Here is a 16,269-nt window from a genome sequence, read left to right as displayed (position 1 = left end):
TTTCAATAAGGGAAACTTCCTCTGGGAAGCTGCTTTTATGCATAAAAATCAAGTTTGGGACTTGATGTACATGTTTAAATGGAAGTTCTGTGCTGAAGTATTCTGTTCTGCACAGCTTTCTCATATTGAGCTCTAAAGAACTGAAAACACATATGATTTGATCAAAGGCATGACTTAAATTTACACCCCAACAATATTTTCATGACAGAGTAGTTTTGAGTTTTTATTTGGGGAAGGGATGCATTTTGCCTCACTTGCTAATGATGACTTTTATTTTTCATGTGATGTGATGGTAAAATACTATTGGTTGGGTTTTAATTTCTTGTCACTCATGAGCAAACCGTTTTGTAGTGACTGTTTCCAGTGTTGCTGTGCTGCCAGAGTAGGATCCCAACAACCAGGAAGTGTGCTTATGTGCGAGGCAGGAACAATTGCAGTTGCTTCTTGGTTTGCCTTCCCTGTGCTTCCTGCGTTGTTTTATGTTTGTCACTGTAAACAAGTGGAAAACAAAAGCTCTTTCTGCGAGTGCCGCGGTTCACCGCGCTATTACCACTTTGCTCTTTGCCTTTCCAGCAGGCTACAGCCAGCCGCAGCCCGCCTCGCAGCAAGCCCAGCAGTTCCCGGTCTACACCCAGCCCGCGACCCCGGCTGCGGCTGCGGCTCCAGCCCCGGCCGCCGCCGCCTTCCCGGGCCCGGCGCAGCAGGTGCCGCCGGCAGGGCCGGCGGCGCAGTTCGCGGGGGGTGGTTACCCGCCGCAGGCATATGGCTCCGCGCCGCCCGCACAGCCCAGCCCTTACGGTGGCGGTGGCGGCGGCCCCAGCTCCCAGGCAGCGGCCGGCGCCTACCAGCCTCGTCCCGGCTTCAGCCCCTCACCCAGTGGGCCCAACCCCTATGCTCGCAGCCGGCCGCCCTTTGGCCCCCAGGGCTATGCCCAGCCAGGACCTGGCTACCGGTAAGGAGGTACTGGCCTGGGCGCCTGTGACTCCATCCTGAGCTACTCCAGGTATTTCAGCTGAGGTTCCAAAACTGGACGAGGCAAAACTGTAGCTGTTAATTCAGTTCTGCTGGGGGAGGGGAACAGCCAAACCAATCTTTCCTGCTTCAAATTGTACCTGCTTCCTCATTTAATTTGGGGCTGGGTGGTTTTGGGGAAACACTTCCTAAGTGTCTGTAAAGTGATTGACATTCTAGCTTGCCTTTTGTGAAGGACAGGAACGGTAGCCCAATTACCAGGCTTGGTTTTACTAATACCATGATGTACTAAATTAGATTGATTCTGGAGGTAAAACTAGATGTATTATAAATTGTAATGCTCACATAGAAAACTAATAAAATCCCTGAATCTATTAAATGCCTGGTCTTGGTTTGAGAAGTGAGAATGCTGAACACGGTAACTGGGTGCATGGTGGGTCTGCAGCCACCAAGGTGGAGATCAGCAGTTCCCAGATTGGTAGGAGAAGAGACAAGAGTTGTAGGTGTGTAAATGGAGAATGGTAATGCCATTCTAGCGACTTGATTCTGACCCAAGAAAAAGCAGATCAAAAGCTGTAGCAAGTTCAGTAGCACATGTGACAGCAGACTGCAAAGCATTCTCCCAGCTAATATTTTCCATCTTATGGATTCTAGGAATACATAAAACTAAGCAGGGAATCTAGAAACCAAAACTGGAGTAAGCTGCTTGAACTCTCATAAAGACAACTTAGGAATTAAGGAGTGAATATATTTCCCCCCTTCAGGACCTCCCTGTTCCCCTGTAAGCTGCACCTCCTGCTGTTTGTGCTCTCCTCAGCCCTAATGCCTCAGGGGCTGGTCACACCAGTTCAGAGCAAACTGCTTGCTGAAGTAAGCAGCATGTGCCACAGGAGCTAGTATTTCTTTTAATGGAAAACACTGAAGAAAACCACTTGATTAAAAAATACTTTTATTAGGAGTACAGTGTACCTGCAATGTACTTTATAAGGCATTTTCTATAAATGACTATTTCTACTATATATATATATCTGGCTGTTCCTGTTCATATTTTTTCAATACTTTAGTAATGTAGTGAATACCATTAAAAAAACCTACATCTCTTTAGTTCATAAATGGTCAAGCAGTACAAGTAGCTTTGGGAGAGGTTTTAATTAACTGTAAGGCAGTTTTAAAGTTCAGTTATCACTATTTCTCCTTTGTCCCCAGTGAACACTTTCTTGTTTTAAATAAACCTGATTATGCTGTTAACAACAATAGCTTATTATTTTCCCGTTTCATTTCTCTTTCCAAGCCCCCTGTATGTACACTTAGCTTTTGAGCCAGGAAGTCTTAGCCTCCAAAAACTACATTCCTATGAAAAGCTGGAGCCTGGAGGGGCAGTTCCATGTTTGTCACTCTCTGTCCATAGGCACCGGCCTGCTCTCAGGTAGCCCAGCCACCCACTGCAGTCCAGCTCTGCAGCAAGGGGCTGAATGTGCTCTGCTGCTGGAGCTGGAGCCTTTGGAAAACCCACTAACCTGATGATGCAAAGCTGCATGTAGAGCAATCTCCCTCTGTGTGCTGGCAGGAGTATAAACTGTTTGTACAGGTAAGGAGACAACGATTCAAGTTTGCTGGTTGCAGGATATTAACAATCGTAGTGTTGTCTTTGTTTATGACACATCCATCTGGACAGGGAGCTTATGGCACTTGTGTTGTAGAAGACCAATGAATACTTGAGAACTAAAGCACATTGCATTCCATGACCAACTCTGCCATAACTGTGCCTTAAACATTTATTGCAACATTGTGATAAATAATAAACACACCGTATCTTTTAAAACACCATATAAACCATACCTCAGGAATAGGGAGCCAGCTTCCCTACACAGTGTCCTACAACATGGCCCTAGCCTGGTTGGAATTTATTTTTTAAATCTAAAAACAGGTCTGTAAAACTGGATAACTACATACAGTAAGCAGCCTACACTAGTACACAATTAATGTAGTATTGGCATTAAACTCGTATAAACCCTTGCACATCAGCAGACACACTGCAGTGCCAGGTCTACTGTGGACATTGCTATCTCTGAGCCCATGCTGGGCAGTCAGGTGGGTGGGAAGTGCTAGGCCTTGTTTCCATGTTCACTTTGCATCTACCATTTCCCAGGGATTGATGTTCCACACTCGTACCAGCGCACGTAGTTAATGTGTGTCTCCCCGCCGATTTTTCCAAATTTGACAGGTTCCTGACGGACGGCCCTGAAAAATCCTACAACAGAGAACAGGGTTGGGTTTGCGTAGAGCCATCACATGCCACCTTCCTTTGATTACCCTGTGATGTCCATGTGCAGCTCAAGTAAGGGCTACACTAGGTCCTGAGCTGTTAGCTTGCCTATCACACGCAGCACTGTGCTGCCCCTGCACTGAGAGCACGCTGGCATTTTCCACCCAACTCCAACACAAGCAGCAGCCCTTGGGATGGCTGCAGCATGGGAGAGGTGAAACCTCCCTCCCTTTGAGGACCCAGCACTCACCCATGGGTGGTGCTAGCAGGGCTGGGCCAAGACTTCTGCCTTAGTTCCCCCTTGGCTGCAGCTTCTGAAGGCTTCTCTAAACAAAGAGATGGTTCCTCCTCACAAAGTTATAATGATTAAATGGTTCCCACTGCAGCATCCTTAACACTGCGGTAAACCTAAATAAAACCTGACAGCTTGGGATATTTCACACTCGCCCCATCCCCAGGCGAAAGAAAGAGTACATATTCCAACTGTTCCATATGACAATTCACACGCTTGCCAGTCAAACAGTTAAAGTGAGCCATTAGTGCTGAACTTAACCTGATCATCAGGAATGTGTGTGTGGCTAAAGCATGCACCTGTGCTCACACACACACACAAATGACTGTTCTGCCACTAACACGCAACAGTAGTTATGATTCACCCTGCACTTTGGGCAAATGGGTGTAGTTAATTCCAGTTTGAACAGAACTCGTCTTGCTGCAGCCAGGGAGGAAATGCACAACAACGGACAATCTGTTCTTTCCTCTGTCCAGTTCATTGACTAGAAGACAAGCTATGGCAGAGGTAGGGGACTTCTGTTGGTTGAGTGTTTTTTTTTCTTTGTCTCTACAAAATGAATATAGCTGATGAATCCACTCGATAAATCCAGTCGCAGAAGACAAATCAGTTTTAAATGTCTGGCACAGATTCACTTAGATTAAAAAAACAGCTTAAAAGACATTTTAGACTGGATTCAGACAATCGCTTACAACAAAAAAAACACCTTTACAAATGAGCAACACTGACGGGGAAAGGAAAAGCAAAGCCCTCTTAAATAAAACAACCCCCCAAGTAAAAAATCCCATGAGCAAACCCCCTTCAGCTCATTTACCTAACTGTCTTTGGGAAAACTTGTGAGAGATTTTGGCACTTCAGTCTCCCTCATCTAAGTCAGCACATTCATGTACTTCCATAAGGTGCTTTATAAATCATAGAATCAACTGGGTGGAAAAGTCCTGCGAGATCATGAAGTCCAGCTGTTACCCCAGCACTGCCAAGACCACCCACTAAGCCTTGTCACTGAGGGCTTCATCTAAATGGTTTTTGAACACTTCCAAGGGGTAATGATTCCACCACTTAGCTGGGCAGCCTGTTCCAATGCCTGAGCACCCTCTCAGTGAACAAATTTTTCCAAATATCCAATCTAAACCTCCGCTGGCTCAGCTTGAGGGCATTACTTCTTGTCCTGTCAGTTGTTATTTGGGAGAAGAGACCAGCCACCTCCTTGCTCTATTCTCTTTTCAGGTAGGTGTAGAGACTGATAGGGTCCCCCCATGAGCCTCCTTTTCTCCAGACTAAAGAAACCCAGATCCTTCAGCTGTTGCTCGTAAGACTTGAAGCACTACCTTCAGGATGAAGCACTACCTTCAGGAAGGTTTGGACAACACACTGATACCATACCAAAATCCACTCTGCTATCTTCCTTGGTAAAATATTCCCTGACCCACTCAGCCGTGCACATCAATACTGCCTGTGTCCCTGCCCCTCAAGGGCATGGAACCCCTCACAGCAGCATTGCTGCCAGCAAGCAAGGCAGGCACTCAGCTGACAGAAGGACAATCTTCTTATGGTCTAGCCTCAGCAGCATGTGAACCATAGCCATAGGCATGGGGCAGGATGCATTTAGGACATCCAGCCCCATGCTCAGTCAGACCAGACTGGAATTCTAGGCACTCAGAATGAGTGCACACAGAATTACTGTAGCATGAATTATGTTTTCCAGTAATAAACTTTTGGTGTTTCATTAGGACTAAACAAAGCTGTTTAATGCCCAGCTGCTGGTTTACTGCACTTTAAATCAACCTTGCTAGTTTGAACATACCTCTCTGCAAACACAAATTTGTGTTTGGGTTTAAGTATGTAACACCAACTGTGAATAATCTGTTGGCATGTTTGAGACAGGCAGGAGGCTGTTTACTACCTGACAGAACCCGAGTCATAACAGTCTTTTAATAAGTCAGTGTTCATCTTCAAAAGCCTCTCAAGCCTGTTCTGCCTGCAAAGCCAGTCCTCCCTTTGCATCACCTGCCCTGGCAGTGGGCATTGCATCCACCATAGGAAAAAGAAACATGCAAACAAAGGAATTGCCAAGGTTTGTTACAGAGAGAGGCATAAGGAATTACCATCTTTGACTGGCAGATCTTCTTGCTGTCCTGTCCTTCCATCTAAGAATGAGTCTACAAACTGGCAGTGATCTTCTCCATGGCCCCGCTGGTCTCCTATGTTATAAAATTTTCCTGAAAGCAAACAAGCAGCAATGTTCAGTGAGGGCTATTTCCAACAACCACTGGAGGCCATGGGCTGTGCAATTTGCTCCGTGGGGAAGCCAAGGTGAATGCTATGATTCTTTTCCTCACAGGATCTGTAGCTGTCATTTGAATATTATGCACATACTCCAAGTACATTGCTCTTGGCTATAGAGAAAAGTGCTGAATTCATGGCCAAAGCCTATACCTGAATGCATTTTTTCCCCACCTTACATTCCCTACAGTAAACGGAATTCTGTTATTACCTAGAACCTCATCCTGATACTACAAAAAATAAGGTAAGTTTTGCTAGTGATTTCGACGTAAGACAGATTTGGTTCCCTGTCACAGAGCCCCCAGTACCTTCAAAGATGTTTTTGTGTCACCTTGTAACACAGCCAAGCCTGTTTTATAAATCATCACATTTTTACATATATGCGTGATAGCCTTTAAGAAATAGATGACCCCAGTATAGTAACTGCTACCCAGAGCAGGAAGTGTGCCCTTGTATTTATTTGCAGGATTGCTTAACTTGACTGCAACTGGGTAGAAAACTAGGTCTCAAATGCCACATGGGGAATGTGCTGACATTGTGGGCTGTGCTTACCCTGTTAACAAGAGGACCCACAGCGAAGGAGTTCTGACAGGGAGGTATTTTTACTTACTGATTCGGTTTGCTGGACATTAGTAATAACTTAGTTCAGAAGATGGAGGAATTGATGCTACACTCTCTTCCCAAGTTCAACCTTTGGCTGTGAGGTTGAAAGGAAAGGTGAGAGCCTTTAGATACAGGCTCAGTACTCAAGTATGAGCTAAGCAGAAAGTCCAGTTAGATGCTGGGTGTCTTGAATCTGCGCCAGCCTGGCCATTTGAGGGGTGGTGAGATGGCTTATGTTACTGCTTCTTAACGTGCAATTAATAAAGGAGCAGCCTACCAATAAACACTTTTTCTCATATTTTTGTGATCTGATCAGTGCTTTGCCAAGAATCCTCACCTCCAGCTGATGGTGTCTGTGCACACAGTTCTTCCCTAGTTTTAGAAAATTCATGACTATCCGGTTCTGGCTGCAGGCATGTTTTTTTCCATAGGAGAACTGGTTAGAGGGAGTTCCTTTCAGCAATTCTTTGGTTCGAAATGAAGAACATTCAGGCTGCCCAAAACAGCATTTTTTTTTCCATGGCTGTTGAAGGTCACACTTAGAATTTCTTTTTTTTCCTCCCCTTAATAAATACTTTTTTATCTTTAGGTGGCCTGCTTTTCTGGAATGCCTCCACTGACTGCTCTGGAGGAGTGTTAAATGAGGTCAGCAGTAGATGCTGGCTTATAGAACAGTCCTGGCATGTGTAGCGTAGATCAGTTTTTTCTTCATGAGACTGAATAAACCAGATATTTTTATGGCTAACACAAGAACCATAACTTTCAGATATGCACACACTCTCCTGGTCCACAGCATAACCTATGCATAATTCCAACAATTTCTATACATAAATTAGCAGTGTTCTCAGTGACTATTAAATTCTTACTTCCCAACTCTTTCCATAATGAAGGAACACACTTAAAAACATTTAGCTGACAAATGACTGGATTCATCTTTCTCATTGGGGGATAGCAATTCCAGCATAAAGTAAATTTTTCTTTTTTTCCGATGTTCCCATATGGGTGGTCTTAAGAAAATTAGTTACCATCTTTGTTTTATACATTATGAATTCTGCAACTCTAGACATGGAAATTCATGCTAAAACCAGTATGCAGTGATATGGTTGTTGGCTGCCTTGTACAACAGCATCTGCACAATGCACCCAAAGTTCAAGATCACTACGCTGCTTAAACAGCAAAGCACCAGAAGGTATTTTCAGCATATGGTGGGACTGGGGACCTCGATGCAGCCCCTCACTGCTGGCTGGTGCTGACAGGATTTCATCCCCTGGCCGTGGGGGCATGGTGAGATGAGGTGTGACAGCGAAGCACATCTGAACAGAGTCTGGCTTCAAGCTGGAAACTTCCTCTCTCACATACAGAGGCCCATTCCATGGCAGTCTCACTTAGGAAATGGGGGCAGAAACGGTTTTCCTTCATCATAAATATTTCAGTTCTTTCAAATATTGTGACAACTGGTCAACACGGGTTGTAACAATGCAAGTGCAAGAACTAGGATTAGCAAGTATAATGAATACAATGTGGCTACCATCATCTTTCTCCAGCAAGCTAAATCACCACCCTTCCAGCAAGAACAAAAGCAATCTAATGAAAATGGGAAAATGGGCTCCTAATACATTAAACTTTCCTTCTAAGAGTGAAGTAGCTTTCACTGCAGTGTTAACTCACTTGATTTAGGGCTAAAATTGAGTCCTGCTAGATTAGCACTGCTATTTCCTCTACTGGCTGGTTTTGTGATACGCTATGCCTCAGTGCCAGTGTCTGTCATTTGATCACAGTTGGTTAGTACAGCAACAGTTGAATGAATGATCTCTCTGTTCAAAACAGTCTATGTTATTGGCATAACTGCCAAGGTATTGTTTATGTATGAGGTATTGTACTTGCTTTCCTTCCTTGTCTGCTCATGAAGCGTGGTAGCAGATGCAAGGCTGTACAGCTTAAAATTTTATTGGCATGGGCTGCCCTACCCTCTCCTGCTCTTTTCCTTCCATGTTCCTGTGTACAGAGAGCAGAGTCCTGCTCCCGTGAAGTGCTGAGCTCCAAGATGGGGCAACTTTGGATTACAAAGCCACAGTTTCTCCTAGTTAATGTAATTTCAAAGTAATGAACATACTGCCTTTAACTTGCACTCAAAAGATATTTCCCATGCACAGTTATACATACTCCTCCTACTCTGGCTGACACACTATTATTGTTGTGATAGAGTTGTCTATGCAGCTCTGATAAAAGACTGAAGAAAGCCAGGATCTTGGGATGAATTATAAGAAGTTAACATATTTCTAAATATAGCTTGTACAATCTACATGAGCACAAAGTTCTGCTGAACTATCGCCTACTCTGAAAAACACTTCATAGGCTGTCTCCGCAGCTTATACACAGCATATGTCACCTGATTCAGGTCTTGAAGACATCACACTCCAGTGGCTTTAGACACTGAACAAAATTTGAGAAGATAAGGCCAGGAGGCTGCTGTTAGTAATACAACAGAAAGTGGCAGTGGGGTGGAGCGGAGAGAAGAGAGTTTATAAGCAAAACTACAGAATATGATAACAAAATAAAAATGTCAACACAGGTAAGTAAACCCTTGTTGACCAGAGTTGCAGCTATTTATTTATAAGTAATGAAGTAACCAGATGTTTGTCAAATGGGATAGGAATGACTGAGTTCAGTCCTTGTCTCAAATGAGGCCCTAATCCTCTAATTAAGAACTACTCCAGGCTACCCTTTAAATACGAATTTGGCACCTTCACTGGCAGAGATGTGATCTATCTCAATTTTCTGTATGACCGCTGGGATACTAACAGGTACTCAGATGAATAAAATCAAATGATTGTCACAGAGAAGTAACTCCTGAGTCTGAAAATTCAGTATCAAACACATCAGTGATTACTGAGCACAAGCAAACTACTGTGCTCAGTAGTCTGCCTATGGACCTGATTTAACACACATGATCACACTTCAGCAGAGCTGGTCTATGTTAAACCTCTTAGTTCTGGAACCATGATATCTGTAAGAAGTGTATCATGTGGATAACACTGATTTGAATGTCTCTTACCTGTAAGTGAATCACTGAGGTATATCTTGTATCTCAAAGAGTTACACAGCTGCACACCTACAAACTTCTTATACCAAGTCCTCTTTACGTATTGTTTCCCTTTGCATTCTGAATAGGTGTCTGAATTGAATGGGATTTCAGTCCAGATAGCATCTTTTCCCACTGCAGGAGAAGAAAAAAAGAGGCTGAAGTATGATGCTGCACACAAAATTATGTACAACAAATACATTCAAATAAATAGAATTAGAAACCTTGATGGAGCAGAATGCACGATGGCACCAGTCACCTGCATTTTGAACATGAAAGATCTGTCAGGGAAGCACCAAAGGCTGCAGATATGACTGACGCAGTGAACTGCTGCTGCTCTTTGTGTGTGGTGCCAGTTTGGAATAAGTTCATACTAGGACCTTGTTAGGGGGACAGTGTCTGTGTGTTGGCAAAACTCTCATTCACAAGGTGTGTGATACAGTCATTGTTTTTCAGTGTGTTCAAGCCAGGACAGTCAACTCACAGCAACTGTATGTGATTTAGCAAAAATACACATAAAAATTACTGTTATGAAGTACATGGAAAGAAATGAGTGTCTCAGTGTTTGTCGAAATGATGCCCATTACAAACGCAAAAAGCAGTCCAATTTGCTTGAGCAATCTCAGCTTTTCTTCAAAAGGTCCCACAAAAGAAGCGAGAGCCTCTTCTAAGTGTCCTAAAGCAGAGCTGGATCAAGCCTTCAGAAGTTGAAAACTTTTCTAAAGCACAATGGCAGATGTATAGCATCCTCTGAGTTGTGCTCTGTTAACTCACTTAAAAAGCATGGAGTATCTTACTCATTTTACAGAGCTTTCTTTTGCCTTAGTGACAAGGCTGAGAAAATACGAGGCTGTCTTTGGCTCATTTGTGTACATTGGTTTGAAGCCATCCTAGCTGCCACGGAAGCACCACATCACGTCGGTTGTGTTCCGCTCAGGTAAACAAGCAGCCTGGCATGAATTCCTTACCAGGCGTATGGGTGGAAGGAGTGAAATCATGTGTGAATGCTTCTTGATTCCGTCATTCATTTAATTGGTGCAGGGCAACCACCCTCCTCGTAAAATTATGCTATCTCATTTCTGACAAATTTCCTGATCAGAAGACACTATACTATACATAAAAGGCTTACTTGAAATTGGCTCGCTCACTCTTGGGTCCGCTGGGGGAAGAAAACAAACATTCAATCAGATGCTGTAAAATGAACTTTCCCAGTATTTCAATGGAAAAGCATTGATAAGTGTTTTTCTACAGTTGACCTAAGCTGTAATTTGTGAAACAGAGTTTTGGAAGAAAAGTTGATTTTTGTACCAAACTAAATTAAAGGGAATATATTTTTATGTGAAACTACAGTATCAATGGGCTTTTAAAAATTTCACCTAGGGGACAACACCAGTCAAACACAGTTCTAGTAAAAACAAGAGCTTAAACCCATAACCAGCAAAACCCATTTCTACTGCATCTTTTTTAAAATTTCACTTCCAAAACTCAAAATAAGAAAAAGGACCCCTCTGTAATACTTGCCACACAAAACTTGGCTATGAAAGCCCAAAAGTGAGAAATAGATGTGTGCAATTAAGAAAAAATAAAACTGACTGCATAATTCGTCCAAGCTAAATAGCAGACAGAACATAAGCCTTGTCATTCATGAAAACTACACTTGGCACAAACATTTTTTTCAGTTTTAACAATTTAAGATTACAAAGAGAGCATTCACAATTTTTAAGTATGTGTGGCATAGTCTGAACTCCTCCCTGACTAAGCCCTTGCTCAGCCAGAACTACCATCATCAGTGGACTAGATGAAGACTAGATCTAGCACTAGATGAGGACTATAATATTACACCTGGCTCAAAATGCAGACTGAAAAAAAGACTAAATCTACTTTGTGTTTTATACGGTCTTTAAGTACTACCAACCCATAAACACTTCTACACAAAATATGGTATCATGCTTGTATAAAGTCAACAAGTCAACTGTAGTTAGCCTTACTGGGATCTGGAACAGAGAAAGCAAAGGCAGTCTTCAGTTCTCACCTCTGAGTCAGACAGGACTTAACTTGGGAGCTACCTATGGTCAAAACAGGCTTGTATACACCTTTTTAACAGTTTCACAGGTGAGTAAACAGGACGGAAAGGGACATACTGGAACATCAGCTTTTCCCAACTGTTATTTCTCTATCCTTATTTTAGCCAAAAGACATCACTATTATACAGCAGCCTTATTGAACAGGTAGCAAAGGTGCCCATAAACACACCAGCCCAAAGAAAAACCTTATGTTCCCCATCCAGTAGTCATTAATAAGTTTGATAGATACAAAAAGGTCAGGAATATTAATCTTAAATGACTGAGTCTTCTCTGAGGAATTAGGTTTCTTCATAAAGAACACCAAACTGTCTGTGCTTGTGTTTGTTTCTCCTGCAGTCTGGCCATCTTACATCCTTACACAATACAGCCCTGATCTCAGCTGACCTTCCAGGCAGTACTGTAACATGTTCAGTAGTAAAAAGACAGTCTGGAGATAGCAAACAGCAAGACCAAATGCACAAAATGAAGCAAGAGAGCCTTTCATATATCCCCCAAACTTGAATACTAGAGCCACTGTAAATGACGGTCAGACCTTTGGAAGCTCTCACCTGATTCAGTACTGAATGCCACAACATTACTACTTGGACCTTCACCAAGAGGGTTTCTAGGCTTCACGTGGAATTCATAACTGCGGAATAAAATAGAAGAGATGATAATTTTGCAAACCAAGCATTCTTTCAGACTCCGGAGCAAGCAAACTGCCAACAGACACTTTGGTGCTACTTGCCTCTGGGAGAACACAAAAGCCTCATTTCTTGCTCTGAAAACACTGAAATAGTCTTTGTCCTCACTGTATAAGGCCTCTCTGAACATGTAATTTACCAGTCCTTTTGATAATTATTTGCACACATAATATTAACGTTTGATTTAATGCACCACTGGTTTAAGCTGGTCTCCTCTCACGCATGCAGTTTCAGCTCTGGCAAAGGGAGCAGTTCAGGTGAGGTCAGAAACAATCTAATAAATAGAGATTGAATAAAGCACATCATTGCTATTTATTTGCCTTTTTTTTTTTTTTTAACTCGTAAGAACACAAACCTCCAATTCAATGTGTCTCAGGCCCACCAACAGTGATAGACAAGGCCAGTGTTGAAATGGCATGTCTTCCAGGATAGGAGCTCAGCCGAGGCAAAGATCCAATTACTTGACTATACATTAATAGTAAATATATGAAGTAATGAGAGATTTTGTGCAGCAGCTCTTTCTTATCTCTTTATAGTCATGTCACACACCAGTCTGTACTGTAGATATCTCATAATGTCTTTACATCACAAGTCAAACACCGTGCTATGAAAAAGGAATAGAATGAAAAAGAAAATCCAAGCCAGGCTTCCCTGCGTAAGCTTCTCCCATGTCTTAATACTTTATTATAGTCATGGACAGGCAAGACAAGACAGCTTCCTACTGCAGCTCAGCTCTAGGTAAACAGCTATTGACAGACAGTTGCAAAGCTAAAAAATGTTACACAGAAGATACCAGACAGGTGAGTCAGAAAAGAGAGTTACCAGGGTGGACGCTGGACACAGCTGAGATCTTGCATCAAGGGCAGACCTGGAAACAGACTGTTTCCCCTTCCAGCAGACACTAACCCCAGCCAACTGTTTCTCAGCTCTCCTGGCTGCAGGCTGGCAGCACCTGGGATTTTCTCACTACTCAGCAACGGCTCAGTGCCTCCCTGTAGGACCTGCATGCCTTCTATGCCAAAGCACCCTGATGAGTAACATGTACACACACCCACCTAACAGTACCCTCTTCACACCCTCCCCAAGAGCTGTAAGCAATCATCTGTCCAACGCATGCCACTCGTAGAGACTTTTCATGTGCTTCGAGTGGGCACATGGTGAACATCTCTTAACACAGAGTGTTTATTCATCAGTGAGAGAGATCCATACGACACGAGTCATGAGGATGGTAGGTCTGTAAAATGGGCCCTGACTTATAGACTAAACACAGAGCAAAATGAGAATCCCAGAAGTGTGCAATTAAATATCCAGCTCGTGACTCATGAAGGATTCCTTACCAATGATAACTTCGTAGCTCATGACTATAACAGCATTGTAATGTATTGCTGAAACTGTTTCCAAACAGTAATTTTCTAAAGAAAAAACCATACCACTCTCTGCACACGGTTGGAAATTTGTAAACTCCATTTGCAAGTCCCTGCAAGAAACAGAATAATTCAATCCAAACTTTGGATTACCTCTTATTGCTTCTTGGCTCCTGCAAAACGTGAACAGCTAGCTAATTAATCTCAGTGGACTAATCATGCAGTACCAAGCGACTGTTTTCCATCCACAGTTCTTCTAAGACAATATTTAACTTTGAAATTGCTTACATAAGCAATTGCCTTTATTTCTAGAGTTTTCTTTTAAGGGAAATACTTACAAAATTTGGTATGCTGAACAGATGCATTGTGGATAATTCATGGATATTTCTAAATGAAAGATAAACTTGTTTTGAGCTTTAAAAAGTCTATTTGGAGTAATCTTACTATTTATTCAAACGTGCCACAAGACCACTTTGAGCAACTCTGATTACTGTGGAAGAGGGGCATTAAATAAACAATAAGTTCTAGACATAAAATTTTCTTCATGATCAACTTGTTTAAACAAATACATGTTTTTAAAAATTGGATTTGAGCCATTAATATCCACATGCAGTACAGTAACTATTTTGGTCAAGCAGTATTCTCATCTGGTAGGAAAGGTTGTTATAGAGAGCACTGTAGCAGGGCAGTTGGAAATTCCTCCTGAAGAATCACTGAAGCATAAATGAAGATTTGCTAATATGCTGGGTGTTTTAAAGTAATAAAAAGGATATCTTTTGGGCAGTGTATAAATAAATGCATGTCTAGAGATAAAAGACTCCAAAGAAGTTTTCGTGCTTCCCACACTTGGGAAAATAATGGTAAGACTGAAATAAAGAACTCTACATACAGAGATTTCAGTTCATGTAAACAAAATTGGAGAAAAGGAAAGTAATAAAGAAATGTCCAAATTTTAGCTTCATGGTTTAGGGGAGCTTCTTATTAATAATTTTAAATATGAATTTATAAAATTTTATAGTTTCATGGTAGGTATTTTTACAGATGCCCAATCATCATGGGCTCCTTTCCTCTGCCAAATTCAATCTTGAAACAATAGCAGTGGCTACAAATGTACAAGAAACGACCATTTTTGGAGATGAAGAGAAGTAACTAGTCGAGTGAAAACTGAAAGGGAGAGAAAGGAAAATTTAGACTGGGGTCACAATTTGATAGAGTTTACAGATCTAACTGTAATTTTAAAGCCGTGGTGTGGTTCTCTTAATATAAAAACATTGAAAGTCTCCCTTTTTATGTGTCAGGTGAAATGTCTGGAAAATAAAAACAAAATGGTGAAAAAGGGTACCTGCTTCCATATTATGCACTTACATACAAACCACAAGGGAGGAGAAAAAATGCTTAGAGATTCATGAAAGTATGTAGGGCAAAGTTAATAAAAGGAAATAGGAAAGCTATATAATGGTTATCCCATGTCCATCTCTTAACTAGACTTATTCACGGAAACCTGGAGTCTATATTGTATCTTTACGTATGTTGCCTATGATGAAAAAAAACTCTGCTACCCTCTAACACCTAGAAGATTGCTATCTTACAAAGTTTGGAGACTAGGCCTCCCAAATCCTCCCAAACTGCATAAGAAAATAAAAATCCTTGTGCAGATTAAATGGACTTGACTTCTGGTATTACTGTGCAGAGCATATTTTTCCACCATAGGAAATCACTATTCCACATGGAACTTCGGCAGACGCAGCTGCTCCTGCATTTTTCAAAGCATACAAAAGGAGAAGACTGAAGATTGCAGAACTGAAAATAGGTGAAGAGAGATTTTCACCATAATAGGAGGACTGGATCAGTTGAGTACAGTCCTGGGATTTCAGGTCATTGCTGGGAGGTGCTGGTGGTTAGATGACAATATCACACAGGGCTGTCTCAATGTATACATTGAACTTCTCTGTTTCTGCAGTGTGTTTGTATAGCAGGATTATCTGACATAGCAAATAAAACTAGGTTTAAGAAATGGGAGGGAGGGAGTGGAGGAGGGAGTGCTGGGCTTGTTTGAGGAGTCCTTCTCCTAATCAAGTTGGAAGAGGGGCCAGGAGAAATAGGAAATGCTTACCCATGATCCTGTCATCAACAGCAATTTAGTACAAAAATCTGTTACTACTGTAATAAGGAGTACAAAAAGCTCCAGCATTTTTCTGCCACTTTGCATTTTTCTGCATTGCTACTTTCACTGTAGTGCCCATCTCTTAACTGTTAACAAAAGCTAAGCTCTTTGCGTCAATAGATTTTTTTAACTTGTATGTGATTAGCACAGTTTAGATGCTAACTGCAATACAAACCAATGCTAGATAATGGTAATAACAGCAAGAGCTGTTGTTGTGAATTATTTATTCATATGGTATGAATTATTGTGTATAAGTGCACAAAAACTTATTCAGTAGAGGGCTGAAGACTTACTTGGTATGGCCTTTGAGTAAATTATAGCAACATTCTCTTTTTTTTTTTTCATACCTTTTGTAAGAAATATAAAAAAATTTTTGAAGGAAATAATCTACACACATTACAAAAGCAGTTTGGTACATGCATATATCCTACACATTTCACAAGTACTGCACAGTTCTGGTTGGTTGGTTTAATTGT

At 41.8% G+C, this 16,269-nt stretch overlaps 2 protein-coding genes across 34 annotated transcripts in view; one reads left to right on the top strand and one right to left on the bottom strand.

Moving 5' to 3' along the window:
* The window catches only part of TFG (trafficking from ER to golgi regulator), a 30,480-nt gene extending 29,129 nt beyond the window's left edge, over positions 1-1,351 (top strand). For 4 of the 6 annotated variants that reach the window (XM_065676554.1, XM_065676551.1, XM_065676549.1 and 1 more), the window contains one exon: positions 574-1,351. In XM_065676554.1, the coding sequence (XP_065532626.1) occupies positions 574-956 (383 nt within the window). In that variant the 3' untranslated portion in view covers positions 957-1,351. The remainder of the gene's footprint in view (positions 1-573) is intronic. The other 2 variants (XM_065676553.1, XM_065676550.1) reach the window with 1 other exon arrangement.
* Positions 1,352-1,904: 553 nt separating this feature from the next.
* ABI3BP (ABI family member 3 binding protein) overlaps positions 1,905-16,269 on the bottom strand; it is a 168,862-nt gene continuing 154,497 nt past the window's right edge. For all 28 annotated transcript variants that reach the window (XM_065676534.1, XM_065676519.1, XM_065676526.1 and 25 more), the window contains 5 exons: positions 12,131-12,210; positions 10,628-10,657; positions 9,472-9,633; positions 5,636-5,749; positions 1,905-3,223 (listed from right to left, as the gene is read on the bottom strand). In XM_065676534.1, coding sequence (XP_065532606.1) covers positions 3,108-3,223; positions 5,636-5,749; positions 9,472-9,633; positions 10,628-10,657; positions 12,131-12,210 — 502 coding nt within the window. In that variant the 3' untranslated portion in view covers positions 1,905-3,107. The remainder of the gene's footprint in view (positions 3,224-5,635; positions 5,750-9,471; positions 9,634-10,627; positions 10,658-12,130; positions 12,211-16,269) is intronic.

The sequence above is a fragment of the Lathamus discolor genome, chromosome 4 (genome assembly GCF_037157495.1).
Source record: "Lathamus discolor isolate bLatDis1 chromosome 4, bLatDis1.hap1, whole genome shotgun sequence".
NCBI classification, from domain to species: Eukaryota; Metazoa; Chordata; class Aves; order Psittaciformes; family Psittacidae; genus Lathamus; species Lathamus discolor.
The sequence above is the reverse complement of the archived record's forward strand: the minus strand, read 5'-3'. Positions and strand labels throughout refer to the sequence as shown.